This window comes from Sinocyclocheilus anshuiensis, unplaced genomic scaffold (genome assembly GCF_001515605.1).
Source record: "Sinocyclocheilus anshuiensis isolate Anshui unplaced genomic scaffold, SAMN03320099.WGS_v1.1 scaffold643, whole genome shotgun sequence".
In the NCBI taxonomy this organism is placed as follows: Eukaryota; Metazoa; Chordata; class Actinopteri; order Cypriniformes; family Cyprinidae; genus Sinocyclocheilus; species Sinocyclocheilus anshuiensis.
The window spans coordinates 209,304-235,310 of NW_015551067.1; the positions used below are offsets into that span (position 1 = coordinate 209,304).

A 26,007-nucleotide genomic window follows, 5' to 3' on the forward strand; every position below is an offset into this window, starting at 1 on the left:
CGGCTTTTTTTTTTTTTTTTGGTCCTGTGGTTTCTCTTCCAGTAGACTAGTGGTCAGCTGTATATCTCAACTCAACTCAACCTTTATTTATAAAGCACTATCAAAACCATAAAAATTGACCAAAGTGCTGTACATAAATAGTAGAAATCAAAGAACATAAAATATTAACAACAACATCTATCAAGATATATAACAACATATCTATCAAGACTAGTGGCCAAACAACATGGGTTTTTCAATAGTTGATGTCAATATCAAGAGTTCAGGATGGCTGATGGTCCATATAATGCTAGTATATTATAAATGTATTGATGCCCATGTATTATAATTCTACTCTTAAAAGGTTTGGGGTTAGTAAGATTTTAATATTACAAATTAATACTTTTATTAAGAAAAGGATGCATTAAATTGATCAAAAGTGAAAGTGAAGATGTATAATATTGCAAAAAAATATATATTTCAAATAAATGCTTTTTTAAACACTTTGTTCATCAAAGGGAGGGATGTGGGGGGTGGGGGGTGGGGGTGTGTATCATGGTTTCCACAAAAAATATTAAGCCAAAATATTAATATGCATAATTAGGTCAATAGAAATAATTACTGAAAATTAAAGAATATTTTCATAATATTTATGTAAAATTGAAATCTTCCCTTTTTATCCATTGACAAGGCTGTCAGTAGATTTAGAAACTGGCACAAGGAGACGGTGACATTTATTAGCCAATCAAACATGTTTATCAGTCAATCCCAATAATCTCGAAATAGATTTATTGGTCTATCACTAGTCAAGATGCCCAAGCATAAGTTCAGTGCATGCATATCTTACGTTTTGGGCAACAAAAACTGTCTTAAATAGGCAAAGAGAGCAGAGCTGAAGGAAAAGAGAAACAAGTGAATAGCATTTAGGGTTTTGGGTCGTAGCTTGGTCTGAGCTTTTGTCCAGCAGGTGAAAGCTTTGTAAAACTGGCGCCAGATTGTTAAAGAGCCTGACACTTCAGTGTGTTGGAACAGGCAGCGAGAGAAAGAAACCTCCTGGGAGGAGACCCATGACTGACCCTGCCTTGAATGTACAGGCCCTCGCCTGAGAGAGAGCGAAAGAGAATGAGAGATAGAGGGGCCTTTTCCTGCGTTAGCTCTACATCTTAATCGAGCAACAAGCCCCAACAAAGCCATCATTAGAAATGCCTCTACACCAAGTGTTACAGCCGATCTCACTATAGAATAGACGCGAGTTGTGTTCATTAGTGTTTCACAACTGCCTGGTGTGTCCTGAAGTTATGTAAATCTGCTTCTTTCAGTAGTGTTTACTTGCAGCAGTATTTTGAGTTAAAAACCTACGTGCATAATCCGCACTGGCTGTAGTTTCATAGACCTGACAGAACGTGCAACGCCTCCAACCGCAGGTCTTTTGAACCACCCACTCCATCCCAAACACTGCTCGTAAATTGCATGCTTGTGCCTTCAGGACACTAAAACCATTTTCTTGGAAGACTCTATTTGTTTAAAAGAAAATGTGAAGATTAGCAGCTAGTGTTTAGGAAGGAAAGGTTTGATCTTAAGGAAGCTGCAAGATTAGATCATGAAATGTGCTGTGATAGTATGCTAGGAAACATCCGAACGTTGATATTTGGAGGTAAATAGTTTAGGATTAACTTTGTTTCTTTTGATTGTACGTCTGTTGGGTATTTGTGTTGAGATTGAGGCTTAAAAGCCTTAATTTTCCAGCATAAACTGCTTAACCTTTAAGTGATAAACTGCAGTGAAAAAGAGAACAACACTGCGTCAAGCAGCACTGCTCTCCCTGCCACCCTGCTGTCTAAGATCTGAATAAACAGAAGGGTGTAAGCCTGGCTTCAGTCTTTCCTTTTGGACTTGTTGTTTCGTTTTCCAGTAAGCGTTATTCATCACTGACCTTGCACAGTAATCTGTGACTTCATGTGCAGATGACACCGGTTCAGTCCACTCACTGCACGCAGGCAAATCACATGTAAACGGGGTCGAAGTTTACTCTGCGGCCTACGGTTATCCACACTCCCTCCTCCACAGCAATACATCAGCGGATCTGACACAAGAGTGGGTGGCAATTGTAAAGTTTATGAAATGGACTTTCATAAGAGCCTATTTTTAGCAGCCAGGGCAAACGAAATGAATGGGAGTTTCATTGCTCCAGGAAAGACCATAATTTACACTTGCTTGCAGGAGGCTTGGGAGATGTTTGGTTCCTGTTCGCTTTTGCTTATGCAGATTAAAGGACTGAGATGCTATCCAAATGGATCTGTGTTCAGGTGTTTACAAAGATCTTGTAAAAGTTCCACTTGCTGGGAGTTTTATCTGAGTACTCAGTTTAAATCAAATAAACTAATGTGGGATATCTAACACTGGTTTATATTAGGGCTGCACGATAAATCGCATGCGATATTTAATGGTAGTACACGGCCCTTGAAATGTAGATTTATGCAGCCTAGAACAAGAACAAATGTAATCGCTTATAAAAGTATTATAATATGAATACATACATACATATATATTTATGTATGTATTTATTTATTTATATATTCTATATGTCCTAAATGTAAAATTGACAGTTGTGTTTTGGCCCAATATGTCCAGCCAAAGGAGCAGTAAGGTCACAGCCACAATATTTTTGTTTAATTGTCCTGCTTATGTATGTCTCTTTCTCCTCATAGCCATAATGACCAGACGACCACCTGGCAGGATCCACGTAAGGCCCTCCTTCAGATGAACCAGGCCGCCCCGGCCAGCCCAGTGCCTGTGCAGCAGCAGAACATCATGAACCCTGCCTCAGGTCAGCCGCTCCAGACACTCATTTCATATTAAAAACTACACTCTCAGTCCCAGCATTCTTATGGTAATCATACGGGTGTAGCAGTCTCTGTTTACATCCCACCTAAACCCGCCTCTACCTCAGCAAACGCAAAAACCTTATCAGGGTAGACGAATGCAAGTGAATGCATGTGAATGGCAGTTGATGATTAGGTAGACATGTCTGGTTGGAGTGACAATAGTGTCCTGGGTGTCCAGACTATGTAAGGTTCAACAGGAACTCGGACAAGACTGGTCCTGTTCAGTGATTTAAGTTGTTCCCCACAGACTTTAATGTCATTCTTTGCAAAGTTGTTTGGTCCTGGAAACTAGAGTCCAACCGTTTCTGCCCACTTTTTTCAAGAGGCCTTGATTCTGGAAGAATGCTTCCTATTTATTTTTTCAATCGGAATTTTAAAAAAGTCTTGTTAAATAGTTATAAGCCAGCCACGAGGTGAATCACAACATTACAACCTTTGAATCAAAGCAAAAGAGTATTTCAAAATCACTTTGCTTTCCATGATCCTGTGATTGGTGGAGATTTCTTTCCAAAATTATGGGGATTGTATTAATTTAAATTCAATTATTTAAAATAAGAAGTTGAAATAATGCGGACTGAACAGTACTCAACAAAGGTATATACCATCAACCAGTGGCGGCTGGTGGAAAATTTTCTAGGTAGGGCGCCACGTCCAACAATTTTAGCATACATCCCGTTAGTAAAGTTAAGTTTGAGGATGATTCTCACAAAAATATATTTTCTGCACGAATTTTTCAAGATGAATTAAAACATTCTTTAATTTTCATAATTCACAATTTATGTATACGGAGGAAAAAACATTTATGATAACGGAGGAAAAAACATTTGTTCACATTTGTTTAGAGCATTTTCTATAACTACAATTCAAGCTACAATACCAAACAGGAACACACGGAGATGCCAACAGACCACTATACCAGTCGCCTTAACCTGACTGTATATAAATATATACCGATCCATTCAGAATTGTTAAACGGAGCAAAACATAAATAAAAAAAAAAAGGAAAATAAAAACATTCTGAATTTGTCGAATGTGGCAATCTGAAGGCAGCTCAACATGAGGAGTGAACAGTTCCTCTGTCAGAGTGAGTGCTGATGCCCATATGTATATTAACACCACTGACTGCAGCAAACTCCTATAAAAACACGCTTCTTCAGCGAGTGTCCATTATAAAACACTTACCAGACATGCGACCATACTGAAATGTGCTCGTACAAAAAGCAATCCGAGAACGCACATACACGGTTTGTTTATTTGCACACTAATAATAACGGACTCGTGCGTGTCTAATAATGTACAACTCCTGCATGTCACTGTAATCGTCTTTACCTCCATTACAATCGTCATCCATCAAGACTTTACTTATAAGATACTGGTTTGCTTTATTCAGGCCATACAGACAAGTCCTGACTTCAGCTTAAAGATAATTAATAATAGAGGTATGTTTGTTCCCACCAATCGTTGCACAAGTTAAGTTTGCTTATGATGACAAAAGCACGTTAGTGCTAGCCCTCCCAGAACTCATATGCTGCCCGGTAGGGCTGCACGATTAATCGCATGCGATATTTAACGCGCATCTTGTCAGAAAGCCGGGTCTGTAATCAGCGGTAAATCTCCATCACCTGCGTGCTTTCACATGGAGCAGCATTATCGCATGCGATTAATCGTGCAGCCCTACTGCCCGGATTCTGAAGTGTGCATTCGATGGACACTTTACTATCCCATGAGGCCACGGGAGAGGATTTATTAATGGAAGTGAAACGATGCAACTGATGCTGGTGGGTCATGTGACAGTAACAACATGGCAGATGTAGTGCGGCCGAATTTCATTCATTCTACTCATATTCATACTCTATAGAACGTACTTTTTTAACAGTCATGAAGTAAATTCAAATGTAGTACCTACTCAGACAGTATGCAATTTCGGATGCACCGATAGAGATTGTATTGCAGTGCCTGCAGTTCGAAAAAAAAATCTTTGTGACCCTATCGCCGTAATCAAGAAACCAGCCCTGCTCAACCTCGTACCTTTCACATCCTCGTGAAAATGCGGGATGAAAAAAATGTTTGGATTATGGCCAAAGATTACTCGAATTTGAATTTCAGTTAGTAATGGATAATTTACTGTACACTGACTGTTCTCTCTCAGGTCCTGTTCCTGATGGTTGGGAGCAAGCTATTACCTCAGAAGGAGAGATCTACTATATCAATCACAAGAACAAAACCACCTCTTGGCTGGACCCACGACTTGACCCGCGTTATGGTGAGCTTAAAGTCATAAAAGTTCATCGTAATAAAAATAATATCACAATAAATTACTTTTGATTGAACTTTGGTCTCTTAGCATAACAGTGTTGCCACAATTTATAAAAAATAAATAAATAAGCCACCCGAGTAGTGATGCACTAAAATTTTCATCTGAAACCGCAAATTCAGTTTCATTGATGGAAACCATTAACGCTTCATCGTTGATGCATTTTAAACTTCGTGAGTGTGGATAAGCTAACAACAATTAAACATGTCTGCATGGGACGCCCTTCAATATGACCAAAATTGATACTAGAGTAGAAGTATGTAAAAAAACTATTTCAGCTAAAGTATCAAGAGGCGGCTCGTTGCTTTAATACGACTGGTTTATCACCTGTGAACAAAATACCCTAAACTGCGTACCGAGTTCAGTCTCCAAATTGAATTACATGAATGTTATTTTTGATTTCGGTTTTTGGCTCAATGAGGACTTTAATTTCGGTGTTTGGTGTTTCTGTAAAAAAATTAATTTCGGTGCATCACTGTACCTAAGGCCCATCATTGCAGTGGTCTCATTGTTAAGGGGCTGTAAGGCACTCAAAGTCCTGAGAACACAGGTCCACTGTGATAAAATAACTGTAACTGTCTCTTATTGCTTAATCATGATGCTGATTACAAACCGAGTGTAGATGGCTATTCTCTGCACTATGTGTGTGCATGAAAGTGAGTGAGTGTGTATGTGCTTTTGTGGCACACTATTCAGAGAGTATTCCTGCTTCCTGTGACTCATACTGAGGTTAGCCAAAACTGCTGCACACTCAGGACTCTGCTATGTGATCCCTGTACTCACACACACACTCACAATCTAGCTCAAACTGCATCTGATTATGCCGTTCCCTAAACCCCTTGTTCAGATATGCATCCATAATCCATACGCAGAGACAATGAAACTTATCTAAGCAAGTGGAATTGTCACGTTAATCTAATCATCTGTTTTTTGCTGTCAAGATAAATGGTTCACCGAAAGGTTGTCAGACTGAGATGGTTGTCCTTTTTTTTTCTCTACCCCTTTCAGTCCCTCTCTTTAATCTCTTTCTGTGAGCACATAAGGCTCACAAAGAGATGAAGGCTTCTACTTATGTCACTTTGAGTTACTCTTGCTTGAGGTGCTTTCCCTTCATCCCAAAGGAGTTTTCCCTAGGGACACTATCTCACTATCTCCTTCATGTATGAACAGGCATGTTTTGCCCCATTTTTGACCAAAATCCTCAGCTACAAAACAGGTTTCCATACACCTAACACGCAAGTGGTAAACAGTCTGTGAAGGGCTGGGTCAGGCAGGCGAGAGAGGGAGAGAGAAAGAACGAAAGACAAAAAGAGAGGGGGGTCGGCGCTGGTGGGTGAAGCCCTTTGAAGATTTATAAGTGTTCAGCGGACAAGGCTGGTGGGCCCCTGAATTACAGACGTAATGTGAGGGGGAGAACTGCAAGAGGGGTAGACGCAGTTAACTCATTCCTTGCCGGCAAGTTGAGAAAGTTGGGGTGTTCCCATGCGGTTTTATGTAACTGCTTATGCCGGCATTTTATTATGACCTTTGTGTTTGTGTTTTTATCCCTCAGCTCCTGTCATTGAGGTCGATGAACTGCTGACATTTGGAGGAACTTTTTCTCACCAACTTCAGAAACACTTCTATGAGTTAGAAGAACGTTAACTCCTCCTTGCACCTGTCGAATCCCAAACAAATGATTAAATATGTTGCTAACCTGACATGTTGTCCCATCTGGGTCTCCGCTCACCCATTGGAGACACATGGGTAATTTGATCAAGGAGTAGAATAGGATTGTACTCCTTTAACAGAGAACTGAAGTCTGGCCATTCTCTCTTTCTGTCTCGCCCCCCTTCCCACCCCACGTGAGGCCCAGCGCAGGCAGAACTGTTCTCAGCTGCACATCTAGACGGACTTGAGTCTGTGCCAGGCCTCTTGATGCTGCAGCTCTGCTCTTAATCTGTTCCAGGCCTTTTCAGTCAAAGAGACCCAATGTGAGGGAGAGAGAGACAGAGAGAAAGAGGAAGGGGGCAGGCGGAGGCAGGGCCACAGAGGGGGAAGGGAAAAGGGAAAAGAAAGGGAGGAATAGGAGAAAAAGGAAGAAAGCCCACAGGATAAACTTGTGCCTCTTTCCTAAGAGGTTGTGAACAGGCCGTGAGGTCTGATCTGAGAGTCCACCACAGGACTTTATGATGTATTTCACACTTCATCTGGCCCTTAGACTCAAAAACAATCACACAAACTCCATCTTTTTTTGTTGTGGTGTAGTTTTTGAGCACAAAGGCCAACTGGAACCTTCAGTTATCTGCCGTGTGCTGCAGGCTGCTTGGATTATCATAGTACTTCAGTGCAGGAGTTGGCACCTTGTTGGCAAGTGCAGAGGGATGTCATGCTCTTGTGAAGCACTCATCTTTTCCAGAGCTTTGAGCTGACACACAAACTCATGAACGATTGCATAAACACTTCACGATTCCCAAGGCGCTTGCCTTATTGGGAAACAGGATGATGAATGTGACATCAGTGGTTCACATTCAAAGGTGACAGAGTTTATCAGTGCATTCATAAAGTTTGATTTCTGAAGTAAATGTTAGTGTGCTTCCCCTTACAGTTCCCACTGCTAAGGTTGAGTTGATGGGGTGTTCTGTGTTGCTAGGTGGGTATTGTATTGATTTTTCTTTTATGCCAAAAATCATTAGGATATTAAAGGGATAGTTCACCCAAAAATGAAAATTTGATGTTTATCTGCTTACCCCCAGGGCATCCACGATGTAGGTGACTTTGTTTCTTCAGTAGAACACATATGATGATTTTTAAATGCATTATACGACTGATAGACTGTAACGGTTAAAGTTAAAAAATCATCATATGTGTTCTACTGAAGGAACAAAGTCACCTACATCTTGGATGCCCTGGGGGTAAGCAGATAAACATCAAATTTTAATTTTTGGGTGAACTATCCCTTTAAGTAAAGATCATGTTACATGAAGGTATTTTGTAAATTTCCTACTGTAAATATATTAAAACTTAATTTTTGATTAGTAATATGCATTGCTAAGAACTTCATTTGGACAACTTTAAAGGCGATTTTCTCAATATTTTGATTTTTTTTGCACCCTCAGATTCCAGATTTTCAAATAGTTGTATCTCGGCCAAATATTGTCCTATCCTAACAAACCATACATCAATGGAAAGCTTATTTATGTATTTAATAGTAAAATTTAGAAAAAGTGACCCTTATGACTGGTTTTGTGGTCCAGGGTCACATTTGATAGTTGTTTGACTCTGTGCTAAATGCAAAACTCTATTGTTTGTCTTTCATTTAATTTTAGATTACTCTTGCATTATTAAGGAATTAACAATAGCCAATTATAGGATTTATTTACCAGAACTGCTGAAGCCCCTGCCATTTTGAGTGTTTCTGCATGACATTGCCGTGATCAGGTGGTGCAAGTTGGACCTCTCAGAAAATTTAGAGTTCACAAGTTGTAATTATGAGTTCTACAGGGAAGTGAATGGTTTTTACAAAAAGGAAAAATGTAATTATGGTAATTCCGACATGGCATGAACACAGATTTTGTTCAAATGTGTCTCTGTGTGATCAAAGGACTCTTTTTGGTGAAAGAAATGAGAGAGAAAGGAGATTTCAAGTGTAATCTAATGAAATAATTGGATAAATGATCAGATATTTGTGGTTAAATCAGGTGTGCACATTGGAAGAACACTGTGTGTATAAAGAAAAAGCCAAGAGCCTACTATAAAGCACTTTAATGACAGTCTGACTCAGTTATTTGCTCAATTATTTGTATTACTTCAGTAGCTTAGTGTGGATAACGGAAACACATTTGCATTTCTCATTGCAGTAATCTCTAATAATAACTGTGAATGTCTCCAAGTCTTAATGTATACATATACCACCTGCTGTTTCCTCTTGTAAGTGATATGGCTTGCATCTTGCTTTCAACTGGTTTCCTACTACATGCTAGTAACAGCTGAATTTCCTCATGCTGGCTTCCGGCAGATCACAGCTTGCTTTTGTGTGGCCCGCTGAGGTTTTTGTTTGATAGGATATAGAGAGGCTTTTCTTCTGGACACAGATTGACTCTCTTTCCCTGTCTCCTCTGCTTTATGCGCTTATCTCTTAACTGGAAACGCAACTTGAGCACTACTTTTATACAATAAACCTGTTAAATCGACAGCCAGCAAAGGCTTCAAAGGTCCTGGTGCTGCGTTTCCTGACGTTTCCCAACACCACTTCGGTCTCACCTGCAAAGGAGGACAGGGGAGCTGCTATTGGCTGGCGGCTTTGTGAGATGTCCTGATAAAGACTGTTATTACTGGATGGTCGTGTTCCCGAGCTAGCGTGGAGAAGACGGGCAAACTACGTCAATCTGAGCTTTTATCTCTTTCACACACTCTTTTTATTTGTGTCCCTCTGGCACGTTTCCTCCTCCTCCTGCTGGCTCATAGGAGAACACGTCCGTGGCACGAACCTGCAGTTCTGCTGCACTTATGCAACACTGAGTCATTCCGCCACATGGATAAGACTTGTTTGTGTGTTCTTGTCATCTCCGTGCTGTGGTGTGGAATTTCCCAAGTGAGACACCCACAGAAACTCCACAGCAGTCAAGTACAGACTAGTCGAGGAAATCCAGATCTGAGAATCAAGAGTTTTTTTTGTTGTGTTCCCGTTCACAGACGCAACAAATCTGGCTGCAAGATATCAGCCTGTATTAACTGCTCACTCCTGCCCTGAGATAAGCCATTACTCCTCCACCAGAGCCGTCATTCGGCTTCAGTAGACCCCTATCTATGCGAGATAAGAGTCTTTAAAGAGAAACAAACACACACATATACATATACACACACACACTCCCCCAATAGCTCCCATATACATTCCCACACTCTTCCACGCCTCGGGCAGTGTGGGGGAAGGTGGTTGCAGTGTGTGAGGCGTGGTGAGTCTCTGATCTGATTCCCATGGTGAGAGGAGAGCGGAGACTCATTCAGGCCTGAGGTAGTGTAAACACACTCTGATTGAATGGTGATGAGGATAAGCGGGGAAGACGGGGCTCCCTCGCGCATGACAATGCCAGCTCCATCACAGCTTTGTTGTCACTGGTGGCCCCAGTGCATAAGTAAACAGCAATTTTCATTGGTCCAATTACTGTTACACCCCACCTCCTATGGTCCAAAACATTTGTTTCTGTGTTTGCGTCTGTGGCAATACGCATTGCTCCATTCACTTGCATTGATAGGCCTTTTTATACCCTGTATCTTGTACATGGCTAATGCTACTCCCCCCCTTTAGTGACCGATTTTATGAATGGTTATTTTTGACTGGAGATTGAATTTTAGGCATTTATTTAATTTTTGGGAAAAAAATGTAAAATTATAACATCTATCTTTTTTAATTAATTTCAATTAACACAAAATTATTGAAATAATATATTGTTGTGTTTAAGTATAGAATGTGTATGACTAGCCAAACAGGAAAATCTGAATATATATATTTAAAATTCTGAATATTTATTTATATATAATGTTGTTATATGTCTGACAATATTGAATGTATATCAGAACATATAGTTAAAAGTCTAAATCTATATATATATATATGTGTGTGTGTGTGTGTGTGTGTGTGTGTGTGTGTGTGTACTAAATCTATAGATGATATATATATATATATATATATATATATACACACAAATCTCTCTCTATACACACAGTTATAGGTCTAAATATGGAAATTGTAAATATGTAGATGTAAATCTAAATATGTAGTTATTCATACACACACATACAAATGATATGTAACATTCTGGGTGCTGATTAACACGGCATTTTAGTAGTGCTTATATACACAATATAGTAACACTGTAATGCCATGACAAATATTACGTTTTATTTACATGTGTGGGACCACATTTTCTAGTGTGAGAATATTTGATTTTAAATATAATCTATATAAAATAATTAATTAATGTTTACTTTTTATCATCAGAACGAATGAAACATCCTAATGTAATTAATATTGTGTCCTCAGCTATGAACCAGCAGCGAATTTCCCAGAGTGCTCCAGTGAAGCAAGGCTCCCAGTTGCCCTCCAGCCCACAGAGCGGAGTGCTGGGTGGAAACAACCAGATCAGGCTGCAGCAGATCCAGATGGAGAAAGAGAGACTGAGGATCAAACAAGAGCTCCTTCGCCAGAGACCCCAGGTCAGACACACACCTGTCAGATCATTCTGTCCTCGCATGCTAGACGGGCACACAGTCTTCTGCTGCAGAAATGGCCCTGATCTGTGCCTCGTGTACTCGCCGTTCCTGTTGCTTATTTTTGTTTGTAATGTACCGTGTCGTTTAACTGTACAGGTTGTTCTGAAAGATTATTGGCACATGGTCTGGTCCACCTTGCAGCTTATTCATGCATCTGACAAACATGTAAAGCCACTTGTCGCACTTTGTTTCTCAGTACATGATGTGTCGAGTGGGTAAATCTGAAGTAGAGATACTTGCTGTGTATGTTTTGTGAGCTATTAAATGAGAATTGTTGCAAGATGAGGGGGCAGATGGAGAGGTGGAGGAGGTTTTGTTCAGCTGCCCCTGCTTTGGAATGTAAACACGGTGTTGACTCAGTGCTGCAGACCCCCCTGATGTTGTTTGAGCAACATACACCGGTATTGCGGTATTTTAAAAATTCATATCATAACAAAAATAAACACCGGTATTCGGTATGAACCGGTATACCGCCCAGCACTAATTCACATTCTATTTTAATATTATTACATATTTCCTACTAAAAACATATTCATCAACATAAAATGTAGTGCAAGGCTTGGCACTGATCTTAGTGAAAAGTTGGCTAAAAACTAAATAAAAAAAAAACGTTTGCGTGATTCTAACACTAATTAAAAATGACAATAAAAATTGCCACAAATTCATTGTCAGAATGCATTGTAATTGTTTACAATTTTATAAGCCACCTGCATTGATATTTAATAACAATATTTTAAATGATTTCAGTTAGCACACTAACTCTGGCAGCTCAAAAATATTAAAACTAATATTTAAAAAAAAAACTAAATAAATTTAAAACTCAACTAAAATAAACAAATCAAAATTAACTGTGAAAACTAATAAAAAATAAAATACAATTAATAAAAACTACATTTAAAGATGTCAGTCAAAACAGAAGGGCATTTCTTTCTTTTAAATAATGTGATTAAATTAATCATTTGCAACAAGATGACTAAAGTGCTTTAAGAATGTCATGTTGACTTGAGGAGACTTTTCTGTGGTGACGGCCTGTTGAGTTGTCCTTTAATCAGCGAAAGTTGTGACCGTATTTAAGTTTCAATTAGTCATAGGAAGTCTGTAATAAAAAACTAAGATCTGACCCTTCTGCCGTACCCTAAATGATGTGCAATAAACCCACACTTTCGCGTGAGTCTCTGCAAACCACCAGTTTGAGCTGAGGCAGTAAAATAATCAAGGATGTTGACAATGTTGCTCAATCCGTTGACAAATGATAACCACATTTGTAACTTATGACATGTTGGATGGGAAAGGCTTTCATTTTACTCAAGAGGGTGATACAGGAAAATAAGTAAAACTTGCAGGTTAAGTTTGTTGTTTTTTTTTCCTTTCCCATACCTCACTCACTGTTTTCACATACGTGTACATAGTTTGAAAGTAAAACCAGTATAGTTTGTTCTGCCTTTTTTTCTTCAGTAGAAAAAAATTTATCCGCTCTCATCTCTCTACTGATTCATTTCATAAAGAAAATCATTAATTTCGTCTTGCATTAAGTTTCCGTTCCTGAAAACCAATGAATTTCACACTTTGACACGCATTCCTTTTGTTTGTGCGTACAGGAGCTCGCCCTGAGAAACCAGCTGCCGACCAGCATGGAGCAGGATGGCGGCACTCAAAACCCTGTGTCCTCACCCGGCATGGGACAAGACGCCCGTAACATGACCACCAACAGCTCTGACCCGTTCTTGAACAGGTAAGACGAATTAAACTGCAAAAGTGCAGGACTGCAAGTCATACAAGAAAAACTCACTTTTGCATTTGCACATGGTAGTAGTTACCAGTTGAAAGGCACGTAAGGGCAATGAACCTTCCCACAAAGAGTGTGTGTGTGTGTGTGTGTGTGTGTGTGTGTGTGTGTCTGTGTGTTATACCTTGAATGGCGCTCACTGGTGACCCCTGCTGAAGAAGCTGTTGAAAGCAAGTCAGGATTAAGCTGCTTTTGCAGAGAATTGCGCTCTCCAGTGGCGGTCAAGCACATAAATCTCTCCTCCTACATGAGGGCAGATGAGGGATTGATGTGAATAACAAGGCGGCCCTGAGAACATGTGGTCTCGGTCTTAGACAAGGCTGCTCCCATCCCCCTCCCCCACCCCACCTCTGCTACGCTCACAAAGAGCTCATTCATCTAGCAACTCTCATGCACTGAAGCCACATTTCATTCTCTTAATTAGAAGAAACTTGCTGTATTTTCCTTCACTGTAGCATGTCCTTTGCCCTCTTTATTTGAGCACTCTGTACTGAACTGCCTGCCTGCTATTTATAGAGAGCTTTTCTCAGACCACCAACAAAACAACACCTTTTACAATGACTCTCAAAGGCAGTTCAAAGCAGGCCACTGCGAGTAGTACAAACAGAAACACTTCGAGCAATTACTAGCGGAATGAGCAATAATTATTAGCAATTATTCTGGATAAATCTACACAAGTTAAGAGGCAATGACTACAAAATGGCTACAAAATTAGCAGATGAATTTTTATTTTACTCAAAACAATGTTTTTTTTTTACTTTGGAATAACACAAATGGAAATGTACTTTTAACAAATCAAAACATATTTATGTTTTAGCTTATGTACAGTCTCCACTCTTTTAAATCACAGCTCTTCACACTATCATTCTCTTCATAATATTGTGATTCTCTGTGTATTGAGATTCTAGAAACATTTACTTAATAAGAAAAGATGTTATGCTCTTTTTGCTAACTTTTTTTTTTCCCTAGTCATTGGAGCTATTCTTAGCTTGTTTTGAGTTTTTTTATTGTGGTCAAAAATTAATAATCAAGTGTGTGTTCACCTAATGCCACAGTATATTTTGCTTTGTGTAGACATCTTTTGTGTGGTGGTTAAATAATTTTTTCTAATATTATTTATTTATTTGTCAAATATGTTAAATAAAAACATGAAAAAGTATATTTATATACACAGTATAACACTGTTCAAATGTTTGGGGTGTTTTGAGATTTTAAATTCTTTCTTTTACTTACTTATTTTTTTGTTTTGTTTTTTATACTCACCAGAGTTTCATTTATTTGATCAAAAACAGTAAAAAAAAAAAAAAAAACAGTAATATAAATTAAAAAAAATAAAGTCTTCAGTGTCACATGATCCTTCAGAAATCATTCTAAAATACTGATTTGGTGCTCAAGAAACATTTCTGATTATTATCTGTTTTGAAAACAGTTGTGCTGCTTATTGCAGATATTTTTTCCCAAGTTTCTTTAATGGATATAAAGTTCAGCATTCATTTGAATTAAAAGGGGTGGTTCACTGTTTTTTTTCTAGGCTTAATTGTGTTTATGGAGTGCAGTCTAACATGTGTTAATGCTTCGTTTAAAAAAAAAAAAAACGCATTATTTTTCACATAATTTAGCTTTATTCCACACCGCTCTGTCCCTTCTTTGAGAAACACCCTGATCATTTCCTTCTTTTATGAAGCCACTCCCTCAGAAATAGGCGATGGGCTCTGATTGGTTAGCTAGCCCAGTGTGTTGTGATTGGCTAAACCACCTCTAGTGCGTGTCTAAACGTCCCGCCCCTCACCTCAGCGGCATGTGCTCCGGTTGTATTGTAAACAATGGCGTCGTTAATATCGCTTATCAGTTTGAGCCCGATTGAGAAGCAGAGGATATTATTGAAGAGGATTGTGCAGAACCTGTGCAAGCACGGCTTTTAATGGTAGGCCTATGTTTTTTGTTTGTTGCTGTATCATACTTTTAGATATGCTGTTATTTGTAAATGCTACTGCTTCTGTTAGCTTTTAATATACGGTTTTATCCTGATTAAAGCTTTAATACAGTACAGCAACCGCATGCGCGTCCATGTTTAATGCTTCTCATAGCTATGTGAAAATAAGTGTATAATTGGAACATTCCAATTTGTTCAATAAGTTCATTGTTGGAGCTGAGCTGAATGAGAGAGAGAGAGCGAGAGAGGGAGAGATGCAGAGCGTGTGCAGAGAAGGGGACGTGTGGAACAGTATTAAGAACCGCTGCTTTAGAACATTGATTTTGAAACTTGTGAATCCATTAGAATCGTTAGAAAACAGAATCGCGATTCATATATGAAAAGATTTTTACGTGCACCTCTAGTTTTCTCTTCCTCTTCTCTAAAGCAGTGCAGCATGGCCTCGCCCCCTTTGCTGCGTGTTCTCTGAGGCGGGGTTTATCTGGGTTCGTGACGTAACGGACCTGGGAAGACGTTAAAAAAGGGAAATCGCAATGAACCACTCCTTTAAAAATCTTTTGTAACATTTAAAAATTTATTTTAATGCCTCTTTTAAACAATTTAATGCATCCTTGCTGAATAAAAGTATTAATTTCTTTAAAAAAAAATCTCGCTGATCCCAAACTTTTGGACACGTGTAGTGTAAGTGTACAGTTTACATATGTACACAATTTAGATTTGTCTAAGCAATTGTGGCCTGGTGTTTTTCTGTGCAGTGGGACATATCACTCCAGAGATGAGAGCACAGACAGTGGCCTGAGCATGAGCAGTTACAGCGTCCCCCGCACTCCAGACGACTTCCTCAACAGTGTGGACGAGATGGAGACAGGTACGCCACAACCCAAATACTCAAAATGTAACCACACGCATGATAACAGCACATTTCAAAACAAACCGTCTCGCTGTCAGGCGATACCCTCGGCCCCAGCTCCATGGCAACACAGCCCAGCCGTTTCCCCGACTACCTAGACGCGATCCCGGGCACAGATGTGGACCTGGGCACCCTGGAGGGGGAGAGCATGGCAGTGGAGGGCGAGGAGCTGATGCCCAGCCTGCAGGAAGCCCTGAGCTCCGACATCCTCAACGACATGGAGTCTGTGCTGGCAGCTACCAAGATCGACAAGGAGAACTTTCTAACCTGGCTATAGAGCACCTGAATCCAGCACTACGCCTTCTCTTCCAACATGCTGAACTGCTGCCTAATCCAATCTGTGAAGGATGTGTAGATGCTTTGAGTTGAGAAAACAAAAGACATTTCTCCCTACTGGACCGTTTTATTTTTGTTTTTCTTTATCTTCTATTCACTACGTTTGGCCGAATTGGTTTTAAAAGCTGAGGTATTTTAACCTTTGGTCCTTTTGTGCTTCTTTTTGTTTTCCGTATGTCTTTTTCATGTCTGCATCCTCAAGGCTGGCCCATGAACAGACAAGTATTCACAAGTACCCAAATCTCTTTCACGGCTGTACTGGCAGTCCATCAGCGTGCAAGTATGCGAATGTGAAGTTGTGTGCGCGAAATGTCGTTTCTCCCCTCATGAAAACTCCTTGCTGGGCGGACAGGGCCAAGAGGGCTCAGGTGTTCCCCAAGAGAGAGAAATAAAGACAGACGAACCCCTAAATCAACCTACCGCAACCTCCTGTGACTGCAGATCCCATCTCAGAGCATCCTTGATCTCAGCTCGCCTACAATTGACTATTTTTTCCTCACAGTAATGAGCCTGAGAAACCAAAAAGCGATGAGGAGGTCGTCTGTACATGTTTTCCGATAGGATTGTGATTGAAAGGTCTAAATCGTAAGGGTTTCAATTGTGTGGCTTTGGTTGAATAAATACTGCTGCTTGGCTGTGCCAGCATATCACACTAGAAACTGTATAATCAAGTGCCTTCAGACAAAAAAATTGAAACATGTTCCTGTCGTTTTTACACTAGAGATCATAGATCAAATTTGATGCTTGCTTTTACTTTCTTGCTTCATTAATCAAAGTATATTTCTTTCAAAGGGTTTATAAAAAATATTATGTTGGGAATTAGGGTTTGATTTTTTTTTTTCTTTTCTCTTTAAAGAACCCTAGTCTCTTTGTGTGTTAGTTTTATTTAAGCCTGATTTTGTTTCTTGAGGGTTATGGCATTCATGTGTGATTCAAAGAACAAATCGGATCTGTTTTTGCTCTCATTTTAACAGATGTGTACAGAACAACTATTCTAAGAGCTGCCTTACAGTACATGATTACAGTAACTGATTCACAAAGAACACTAACTAGATGGACGGTATCATTTCTGCTGCATCATAATCAATCTGAGGGGGGATCGTTTGGTTTTGTTACCGATATCTATTTTTATCTTACGATTTTAGTATCTCAGTTGATATGTTGTTGCTTACTTGCATATTTTAGTGCAAATCTCATGTGATTGTTTTTTTTTTCATCCAAAAGCAAGGAACTAAAATATCAGCGGCACTTTGATCAATAGACAGACATCTCTGATATGAGCTCCAGTAGAGTCTGAGCCAGTTATGTTGATGTTTGGTGCCGAGATGGATATCGGGCAGGAAAAGGAAGGTTCTGATACGTTTAGATGGGTAGATGAGCATGTCTTGAGGGTTAGTGCTGTAGATTAGCTGTTAGCTTGGATTTGAATTTGGTAACTGCGGATATGAATAATAGAGTAGACTTCTATGGAAACAATCAGTTATTGTTTCTGTCAGGATTTCTTTGAGGCTTCCAAAGACTTTTAGTAATGATTCTTTTAATGGACGACAAACAATAATGTATCATACTTTTATGTTCACGTAAGACATAAGCTAATGAGAAAAGGTCTAATTGATTTGTGAGGAGATCTCTAATGAAGCCAGATTTGACAGGTCCTCTTATGCTGGTTCCTGAAGACACAGTAGGCAGGTTACCTAGGTTTACATTATTTCACTAGAGTAGAACACTACAGGGACTTGCCCATTACAAATTTGCTTCAGATGCTTTGCATTCAGTAGTAATTCAGTAATATGAATATTACCTCTTGTTTACAATATGGTTACCTTTACACTACATGATTATAGCTCAATAATTGGCCCTTACACTAAATGTGTGTTGTACTGATTTTTTTTTTTTTTTAAGGTGAAGTTTTATCAGTATAATATTCTGTGGTCTGTTGGGGTGAATATACTGCTAAGATTTATAACTCAGTTGCCTCAGTAAACAAAAATGGTATGGTCAAATCTATGGTCAAAAACAGCAAGCTATGCCATTGTAATGAAAGTTAGAGGTTCTAGAGAAAATAAAAGTGGTGTGGAAAACAAAAAGACAAGCTAAGAGAAATATCTATTTTTGCAAACATAGTATTGATGGCAGACTCTAGTGGGGTAAAACAGTGTTGGAGAGAGCATTGCAACAAAATGTTTTATGAATTGTGGGTACAGTGATGGTATTGCACGTTTATAGAACATTGACTAAAATGTGTATGTCACTTAAACATGATTTTATGCTTGCTTAGTGTGCAACTGTTCAGAATATATATTAACTGTTTACTTTATTTTTTTTTGTAGTGGTAGTACTAATCACACAAGTTAATGGATTGGTATTTAGATTTCTTTTAAATGCACCCAGAATGAATTTATATCCATTATGATCTCTTTTTTTTTTTTTTTTTTAAATCAGTGTATGTGCATGTACCTTAGAACCTTAAGTTCTGTTACATTATATCTCTTTACATATTACTTTAAAATTGGCCTGGAATAAAGTATATACTTTGGTAGATGCTGTGTTTAATCCGTTTAATCCAACATTTTATGCGTTATGAGCAGAGTATTATTAGAGATTAATTGTAAATTGTGTCTGAGGAAAATGTTTTACACTACATATGCAGTCCACAGACTCTGCACAGGCTAAATCACTTTATTGGATCACTACATGAAACCAATATCAACACTTTTCAAAAAACATATACCATGAACTGGTAACACTTTACAATAAGGTTCATTAGTTAACTACTTTAGTTCAAATGAACTAAGCATGAACAGTACTTTTACAGCATTTATTAATGTTAATGTTAATTTAAACATTTAATAATGCATTATTAAAAACTTATTAACATTAGTTAACACACTGTGAATTAACATGAACTAACAATGAACAACTATATTTTCATTAACATTAATAAAGATGAATAAATACTGTAATAAAGGTATTGTTCATTGTTTGTTCATGTTAGTTTATACATTAACTAACATTACCTTATGGAACCTTATTGTAAAGGATTACCCATTAACTTTTATACAAAAATACCATTAACTTCAAAAGAAAAAAAAGTCCCTGAACTGTAACCAATTAATTTGTCTCCGATATGTGTTTAAGGAGACTTTTACAGGTGCATATTTTAAACACAATAGATGTTTAGTCTAGTTTAATCAAGTACAAACTCATTAAAATGTTCTGTAATACAAATTGGACTACACTGGTGTAGACACAGGCACACACACACACAAAAAATAAGTTACATTGTTCAAGTATTCACTACTTAAAATGTAAAAACTGCTAGGGAATAAGCTATTTAAGATTACAATATAAAATGTATCAAACCAGACGGTCTCATATGCATATTAACCACATTATGATGAAAATGTTCTCTTCAGATTATGACTAGCTTGTGTTTTAGCCTGTATTTCCTCAGCGGCTCCATTTTAAATGATGGCATCATGTTCCTCACTGCAGGACATGAAATAAATATTAGCTGTGTTACATTTACATACGAACATATATAAAACATGGGATTATACATAACAGAGTGCTACAGTCTGGTTCCGGAAGTAAAAACGCCGATCATTTTCTCCATAGGGAAATTCATTTTTAACAATGCCTTATAAACCATTAAAGGGGTCCTATTATGCTTTTTCACGTTTTCAACTTTAGTCTGTAATGTTGCTGTTCGAGCATAAAAAAGATCTGCAAAGTTACAAAGCTCAAAGTCCACTTCAAAAGGAGATATTTTATTGAACAGAAAATACAACGAACGTACTTTTCAAAAACTACAACGAACGACTCGTTTGGACTACAATGCATATTTTCCGGGATTTGTGATATCACAAATATCGACGAATGGGACGAGGACCTACTGTGTGCTATGAGGTGTAAATATATGAATATATAGTGAATATATTATATGCCAGGACTTTTCTGTACAACATTATGGGTAGTGTAGTTTTCACCACAAATTCAGCTGTTAAACACTGAATTTGATGGAGAAATATAACACAATTTTTTTATCTATTTTCATAGATAAATAGTGTTATATTTCTCCATCATTTTTATTCAATTGTCATTGCTTCATGGAATTGAAGTTCTTTCCCTCATTAAAGCCGTTAAGTAGACAGTTTTATTTTTACATTAAAATAAAAGTTTTATCATGTTATGATTCACCTTGTAGCTGGTTGGTTTGGTTCATGGCTTATAACTCTTATAACAAAAACATTTTTAAAATCCCTATGGGAAAAATTAATTGAAAAAAATACTTCCGGAACAAAGGCTGCTGAAAAAGTGGATGAGAAATAGGTACATGGTTCAAAAACTCATCACATATCTGGATCCACATGTTTTTTTTTTTTTATTATTTAAATGTAAAAATACTGCCAAAAAAAATTAAAAAACAAGCACTCTGATGATACTCACATGACTCTGTAGCGCACTTCCCGTTGTGAGCAGGCCAACCTGTAGCCCAGAGTGACGACCAGTATGATAATAAAGGCAAGCATCATACCGCCAATGAAACTACCTGCATGGAACCGAGGACCTGCTGTTGGGATACTAGGAGGAACACCTGTTTTATCCATCCAAAGAAAATGGTAGTTTCACATTTTGACTGTAGAAATGCTGATGCTGCTGGTGAAACCAATGTAATCAACTGATCAAAAGTATTGCAACAAATCAGGAAATCATGCTGTACCTGTAGATGCAGAAATCAGGTGTTTGCTCTCTGTTGAGATGTGCACAGTGTTCACAGACGGCTCACTTGGGGTGATATGTTCAGCTTTGGGCAGTAAAGTTGAATAGTTGGACATGTTTGATCTAGTCACTGAAGTCTCTCCTTCAGCTGAATGAGCCTGGACAGCTCTCCTGTCTGCATACAGAAAATCCAGATCAGCAGAAAAGCAGTTTATTTGTTCTTATATTACAGAAATTACAATAAAAGCCACTAGCAGAGTACTTTTATAATGTTGTGTAAGATACTGCTGCAATAGCATACATCTGGTCCAAAACATTGTGAATGCTGCAATCTGTGTTTTCATGGAAACCTTTGAGTATGGTGTGAGTTAAGAGATTCATTTGACTGCACTACTTGAGAATAACTCGTAAATTGTTTATGTAGATTGTCTCAAAAACAGTAAGCAGTGAACCATCTACCTAGACTAGTTGCTCTCAACCAGGGCCTGGAATAAAGTATATACTTTGGTAGATAATGTCTTTAATCAGATACTCATCATGAGCGAAGAATTACACTTTCAGTGTAATTGTGTCTGAGAAAAAAACACTTTACACAGTAAAATATGCAGGCCACACCATTAGACTAAATAACTTTATTGGATCATTTTTGCAACCATACATGAAACCATCTTTCAACAATACTATAAAACAAACATACCAAAAATGTCCCTGAACTGTAACCAAAAAATAATCTAATAATGTCTCCCATATTTCTTTAAAAAGATTTTTACATGTGTTATTTTATACACTATAGATGCCGCATCAAACTCATCATATCATGTCCTGTAGTACAACTAGACTAGAAAAACACACACACACACACACACACACACACACACACTGAAAATACAGCGAGTTCAAGTATGCTCTACTTGAAATGGGGGCCAGGGCCCAACAGAGGGCCTCAGCAAAGTTCCATGACAGCCTCAAGATAACTTAAAAAATATTTAACATAAGAAAAAAACAAGCATTAAAATAAGGCCAAACAACTATAAATCAAGATTTATTTATTCATTTATTTAGAAGAAGAAGAAGAAGAAGAAGAAGAAGAAGAAGAAGAACCAGGGTGTCCAAGGTCTTGAAAAATCTGGATATACGAGGGAGCCTAATTTTAAAAGTGTGATTTGTAGACCTTTAGAAAAGTTAATTAATAAGAACTCCATGGCATTTATAAAATAAAAATACTTTTTTTTTGCCAAGCTTTAAAATTGACCGTTTTCTCAGACTTGACACTTCCTCACTTATGTCACATGAGGAATGTTATCATGGATTTTGCTACTGGAGCAAACGGGAATACAACAATTATTTTTGTTGTAGTTTCCGTTCACCACTATAGAAGTTTACCTAATTATGACGACTTGCGCGTCTGAGAAAACGTGATCCATGTGGTCCATATTTTATCAGGTAGAGATTGTGTGTAACACGCGATTTGAAGGGGCCCCAGTCAATGTTCAGGGGGCCCAGAAACCATAGTGGAGCCCTTGATGTTAGGCAACAAAAACGAGGTGCCGAGGTATGACTGGGGCCTGTTGCTATATGGTTGCTAGGGTCCTCTGGCTTGTTTCTAGGGCGTTTAAAGGCAGTAAATAGGCTGTTTCTGAATGGCTGCTTATTAAAGAAACTAACGTACCCATCTCTGACCCTTTTACAGCCGTCCAGCTTCTCCTCACTATCTGTGGGAAGTACCCGAACGACTAATAAGAATAGTAATGAGCAATAGTGATGTTTTGCTTAGCAGGCACCACTAAAAAACTGACTAATTTGGCATCTTTGCCATAAGCCCTGCTTCATTTCGGAGCCTGCTATCTAGGTAGGTAGCTTACTCAGTTTTGAGACAGAACCGAAATGTTCCAAACTGTGTACACGTATACACAATGGAAGCTTTCGCAAGTTCCGTTATACAACGCGTTTTCCAGAGTTCTTATGATATAAACAAACAACTGAGAAACACTTACCCGATGACAAAAGCAGACAGGAATTAATTAAGATGAAACACAAACAGCGGTTCATTTTCTTTTCGAAAAACTAAAGTCCTACTACAGTCCCAAACTGAACGACAGTCATGACGGACGGAAAAAAGCTCAGTGTTGAGTCTGTCCTCATTATCGACGACTTAAAACCGCTTCAGGTGCCATTCAGAGTAACGCGTTAGAAGTCATTCTTAAATTCAGTTAGACTTTTAATGTCCACTTTTAATAAACACCAGCACAACTGGCTGACATCAACAGCGACTGAAACTGTAGGCGGTCTTTACTAGTGGTTTAGTCGGCACATCTGTCGGTGTGTGTGTGTGTGTGTGTTCTAAAGCTGGAGCTGCGCTGCATGTCTGATGCAACATTATTATCGAGTTGATGCTTTTTTTAAGTTCTGGAAGTAATGATGTCCAACCAAGTGATTTGAAACTCTTTTTATTTTTGCAAAGCATCACAGTCTGGAGGGGAAAATCGCAATACATTTCCTAAATCCCCTCAGGCACGTTCAACTGAGCCAGACATCCCATGGCCACATGTATTTGATAAATGATAAATTCAGTTGTACTTTCTTTGCAAATGGTGACTGAGGCTTTAAGTTTTTAAAAGCATCACAAAGTGTCAAAAACAAAAATACATCACTGTCTTTTCAAATTTATGGCCTCTTAATGTAAGCATGGAGTAAAGGGAGAAAGAGATGCATGTCTATCTCCAACATCAGTGTTTGTGCCTGGCCCTAGTCAAGTGTCCAACATTTCTACTTTTACACTACATTGTTTTGTTAAAGCTACTATAATATAATTATGGCATTCATGTGAATCATATCAGTTGCTGTGCACCAAAACCAAATGTTTATTATTACTTGTGAGCGATCAAGGTTTTTGGGCTGTACTAGGCTACATCAGTGTTACAGCCAATTTTCACAAAAAAAGCAAGACTTCTTCACATTTTTGTAATTTACACTGAAAATACAGAACCATGGAAAGCTGAGGCCACGGAATTCTACATTACATGTCTCATTAGTGAGCTAATCGCTAAAGTGCCAAAGGGAATGAGGGACTGAGACCCTAAACACGGTCATATTGATGCATAAGAATGTAATAGGCTGCAGAAAAGGAGGAATTCATTAGTACAAATAATACATTTATACAATACAGTGTGTACACTATTGCAAAAACGTGAAATACATTTTCTGTTGTGGTTGGTTGGTTTTGTTTAAAGTAAAATTATTCGGTCTGGGCTCAAATTAGCTGCAGAACTTTGGAATTCATTAATGAACAATCAACATGCAAGCGAATGCTTTTCTTTACTCTGACCTCGGCTGGTGTTCTCACATTTACCTTACTAGTTACTTCTAGTCACCAGGGCACAGATGTTGTTTAAGATCATTCCTTAACTTTGACTGCAGGAAATTAAGGTACAATTTTCGCTGATCTCTTCCAGACCAGCATAAAACAAAATGATCTGCACTGACAACAAAAAAACTTCTACCGCAGCAATGTCTCACTGCATGGAGCCAAACTTCTGGAAGAAAGAAGATCTTTCTTCTGATGCTTCGGACTGTCTTACATCTCATCCAAACCATAGTCCTCTTCAGGGAAGTCTCCCACAATTACTGAGAGGGGCTTCACGAAGGTGCCGTATTTTGGCTCACACTCAAAGTAACGTTTCCCATTCACACTAAATCAAGACAAACGTAATGCATCAGTTAGACTTTCTCATAAGGTTCATGGAAGGGTCACATTAGTCATTTTCAGAGACATGCTGGTCTTATTCATAAACATAAATAACTTGTGCGTGCACTGACCTGCCATCATTCTTCCCAAGCGGCTCATCATATTTCACACCAACCCAGTAGCCTGGTTTGAAATCTGCTGTACCTGCAAACAAAGCAAGCATTTAAGCCCCATTCAATATGACTAGACAATAATAGCAATAATTAAAATAATAATAATAGTTATTATTATTAATATTATTGTTGTTGTTACTACTTAATACTTCATGTATTATTATTCTATTATTCAAACAAAAAAAACAAAGTATTTAATAATAATTATAAACATTTGAAAAAATATTAATAAATAATGCATTTAAAATGCAGCATTTTTTCTCAGATTTACACAATTCACATGGGTCATATTTCTCAGGTCGGAAAACACAGGAATCTGTATATGGAAAAATCACATCTCTAAAGAAACCAGGGAGCCCCAGGTCAGGATGGCGTTATACAGTTCGTTGAGTTAACTGCCTTTTGAAAAGCATCACTAGTTGCAATTAGTCGAAATTAGATCATATTCATTTCTTGGCTCTTTTTTGAGTACATGTAGCATTCAATTGGTAAATCAGAGCAGTAGATGCGATTAAACCAGGTCATGCAAACAGCACAAACAAAGCCTTAAAGGGGTCATATGATGCTGCTAAAAAGAACATTATTTTGTGTATTTGGTGTAATGAAATGTGTTTATGCGGTTTCATGTTAAAAAAAACACATTTTCCACATACTGTACATTATTGTTTCTCCTCTATGCCCCGCCTTTTTGAAACGCGTCGATTTTTACAAAGCTCATCGGTCTGAAAAAGCGAGGTGTGCTCTGATTGGCCAGCTATCCAGTCCGTTCTGATTGGCCGAATACCTCAAGTGCGAGACGGAAATGTTACGCCCCTCACCATACTGTTGATGCCGTGTCCGGCCGGAGCGACGAGACAAAAACATTAAAACCCATTACAAACGAGGCATTTGTTGCATCCAGTGGGGACATAATTATTGATTATAATGACTTATACTGTCTTTTTACGAGTTGAATTGCATCGCGCCGCGTAAACATAAAACCCTGTCTGCATTTGTGATCAGAGAAATGACAAACAACAAGTGCTACTCTAC

At 38.3% G+C, this 26,007-nt stretch overlaps 3 protein-coding genes across 4 annotated transcripts in view; 1 reads left to right on the forward strand and 2 right to left on the reverse strand.

The window, feature by feature from the left end:
• LOC107662128 (transcriptional coactivator YAP1) overlaps positions 1–18,934 on the forward strand; it is a 39,024-nt gene extending 20,090 nt beyond the window's left edge. The window contains exons 3-8 of one of the 2 annotated variants that reach the window (XM_016452037.1): positions 2,688–2,806; positions 5,014–5,127; positions 11,201–11,373; positions 13,029–13,162; positions 15,905–16,017; positions 16,098–18,934. In XM_016452037.1, the coding sequence (XP_016307523.1) occupies positions 2,688–2,806; positions 5,014–5,127; positions 11,201–11,373; positions 13,029–13,162; positions 15,905–16,017; positions 16,098–16,336 (892 nt within the window). In that variant the 3' untranslated portion in view covers positions 16,337–18,934. The remainder of the gene's footprint in view (positions 1–2,687; positions 2,807–5,013; positions 5,128–11,200; positions 11,374–13,028; positions 13,163–15,904; positions 16,018–16,097) is intronic. The other variant, XM_016452039.1, reaches the window with a different exon arrangement.
• Positions 18,935–19,495: 561 nt separating this feature from the next.
• On the reverse strand, positions 19,496–23,477 carry LOC107662131 (porimin-like). The gene is made up of 4 exons (XM_016452042.1): positions 23,112–23,477; positions 21,119–21,292; positions 20,845–20,992; positions 19,496–19,884 (listed from the first exon to the last, which is right to left on the reverse strand). The coding sequence occupies exons 1-4, from the start codon at positions 23,164–23,166 to the stop codon at positions 19,860–19,862; spliced, it is 402 nt and encodes a 133-aa protein (XP_016307528.1). The 5' UTR covers positions 23,167–23,477; the 3' UTR covers positions 19,496–19,859.
• A 74-nt stretch (positions 23,478–23,551) lies between these two features.
• LOC107662130 (tubulin-folding cofactor B-like) overlaps positions 23,552–26,007 on the reverse strand; it is a 9,497-nt gene continuing 7,041 nt past the window's right edge. The window contains exons 6-7 of the mRNA XM_016452041.1: positions 24,934–25,006; positions 23,552–24,806 (exon numbers count right to left, since the gene is read on the reverse strand). Coding sequence (XP_016307527.1) covers positions 24,692–24,806; positions 24,934–25,006 — 188 coding nt within the window. The 3' untranslated portion in view covers positions 23,552–24,691. The remainder of the gene's footprint in view (positions 24,807–24,933; positions 25,007–26,007) is intronic.

Coding starts and splice junctions, on each gene's coding strand:
- LOC107662131 (XM_016452042.1), bottom strand. CDS start 23,166: ATGAACCGCTGTTTGTGTTTCATCTTAATTAATTCCTGTCTGCTTTTG. Junction 21,293..23,111: donor CTGTCTGCTTTTGTCATCGG/GTAAGTGTTTCT, acceptor TTCTGTATGCAG/ACAGGAGAGCTGTCCAGGCT. Junction 19,885..20,844: donor GAAGTGCGCTACAGAGTCAT/GTGAGTATCATC, acceptor CATGTCCTGCAG/TGAGGAACATGATGCCATCA.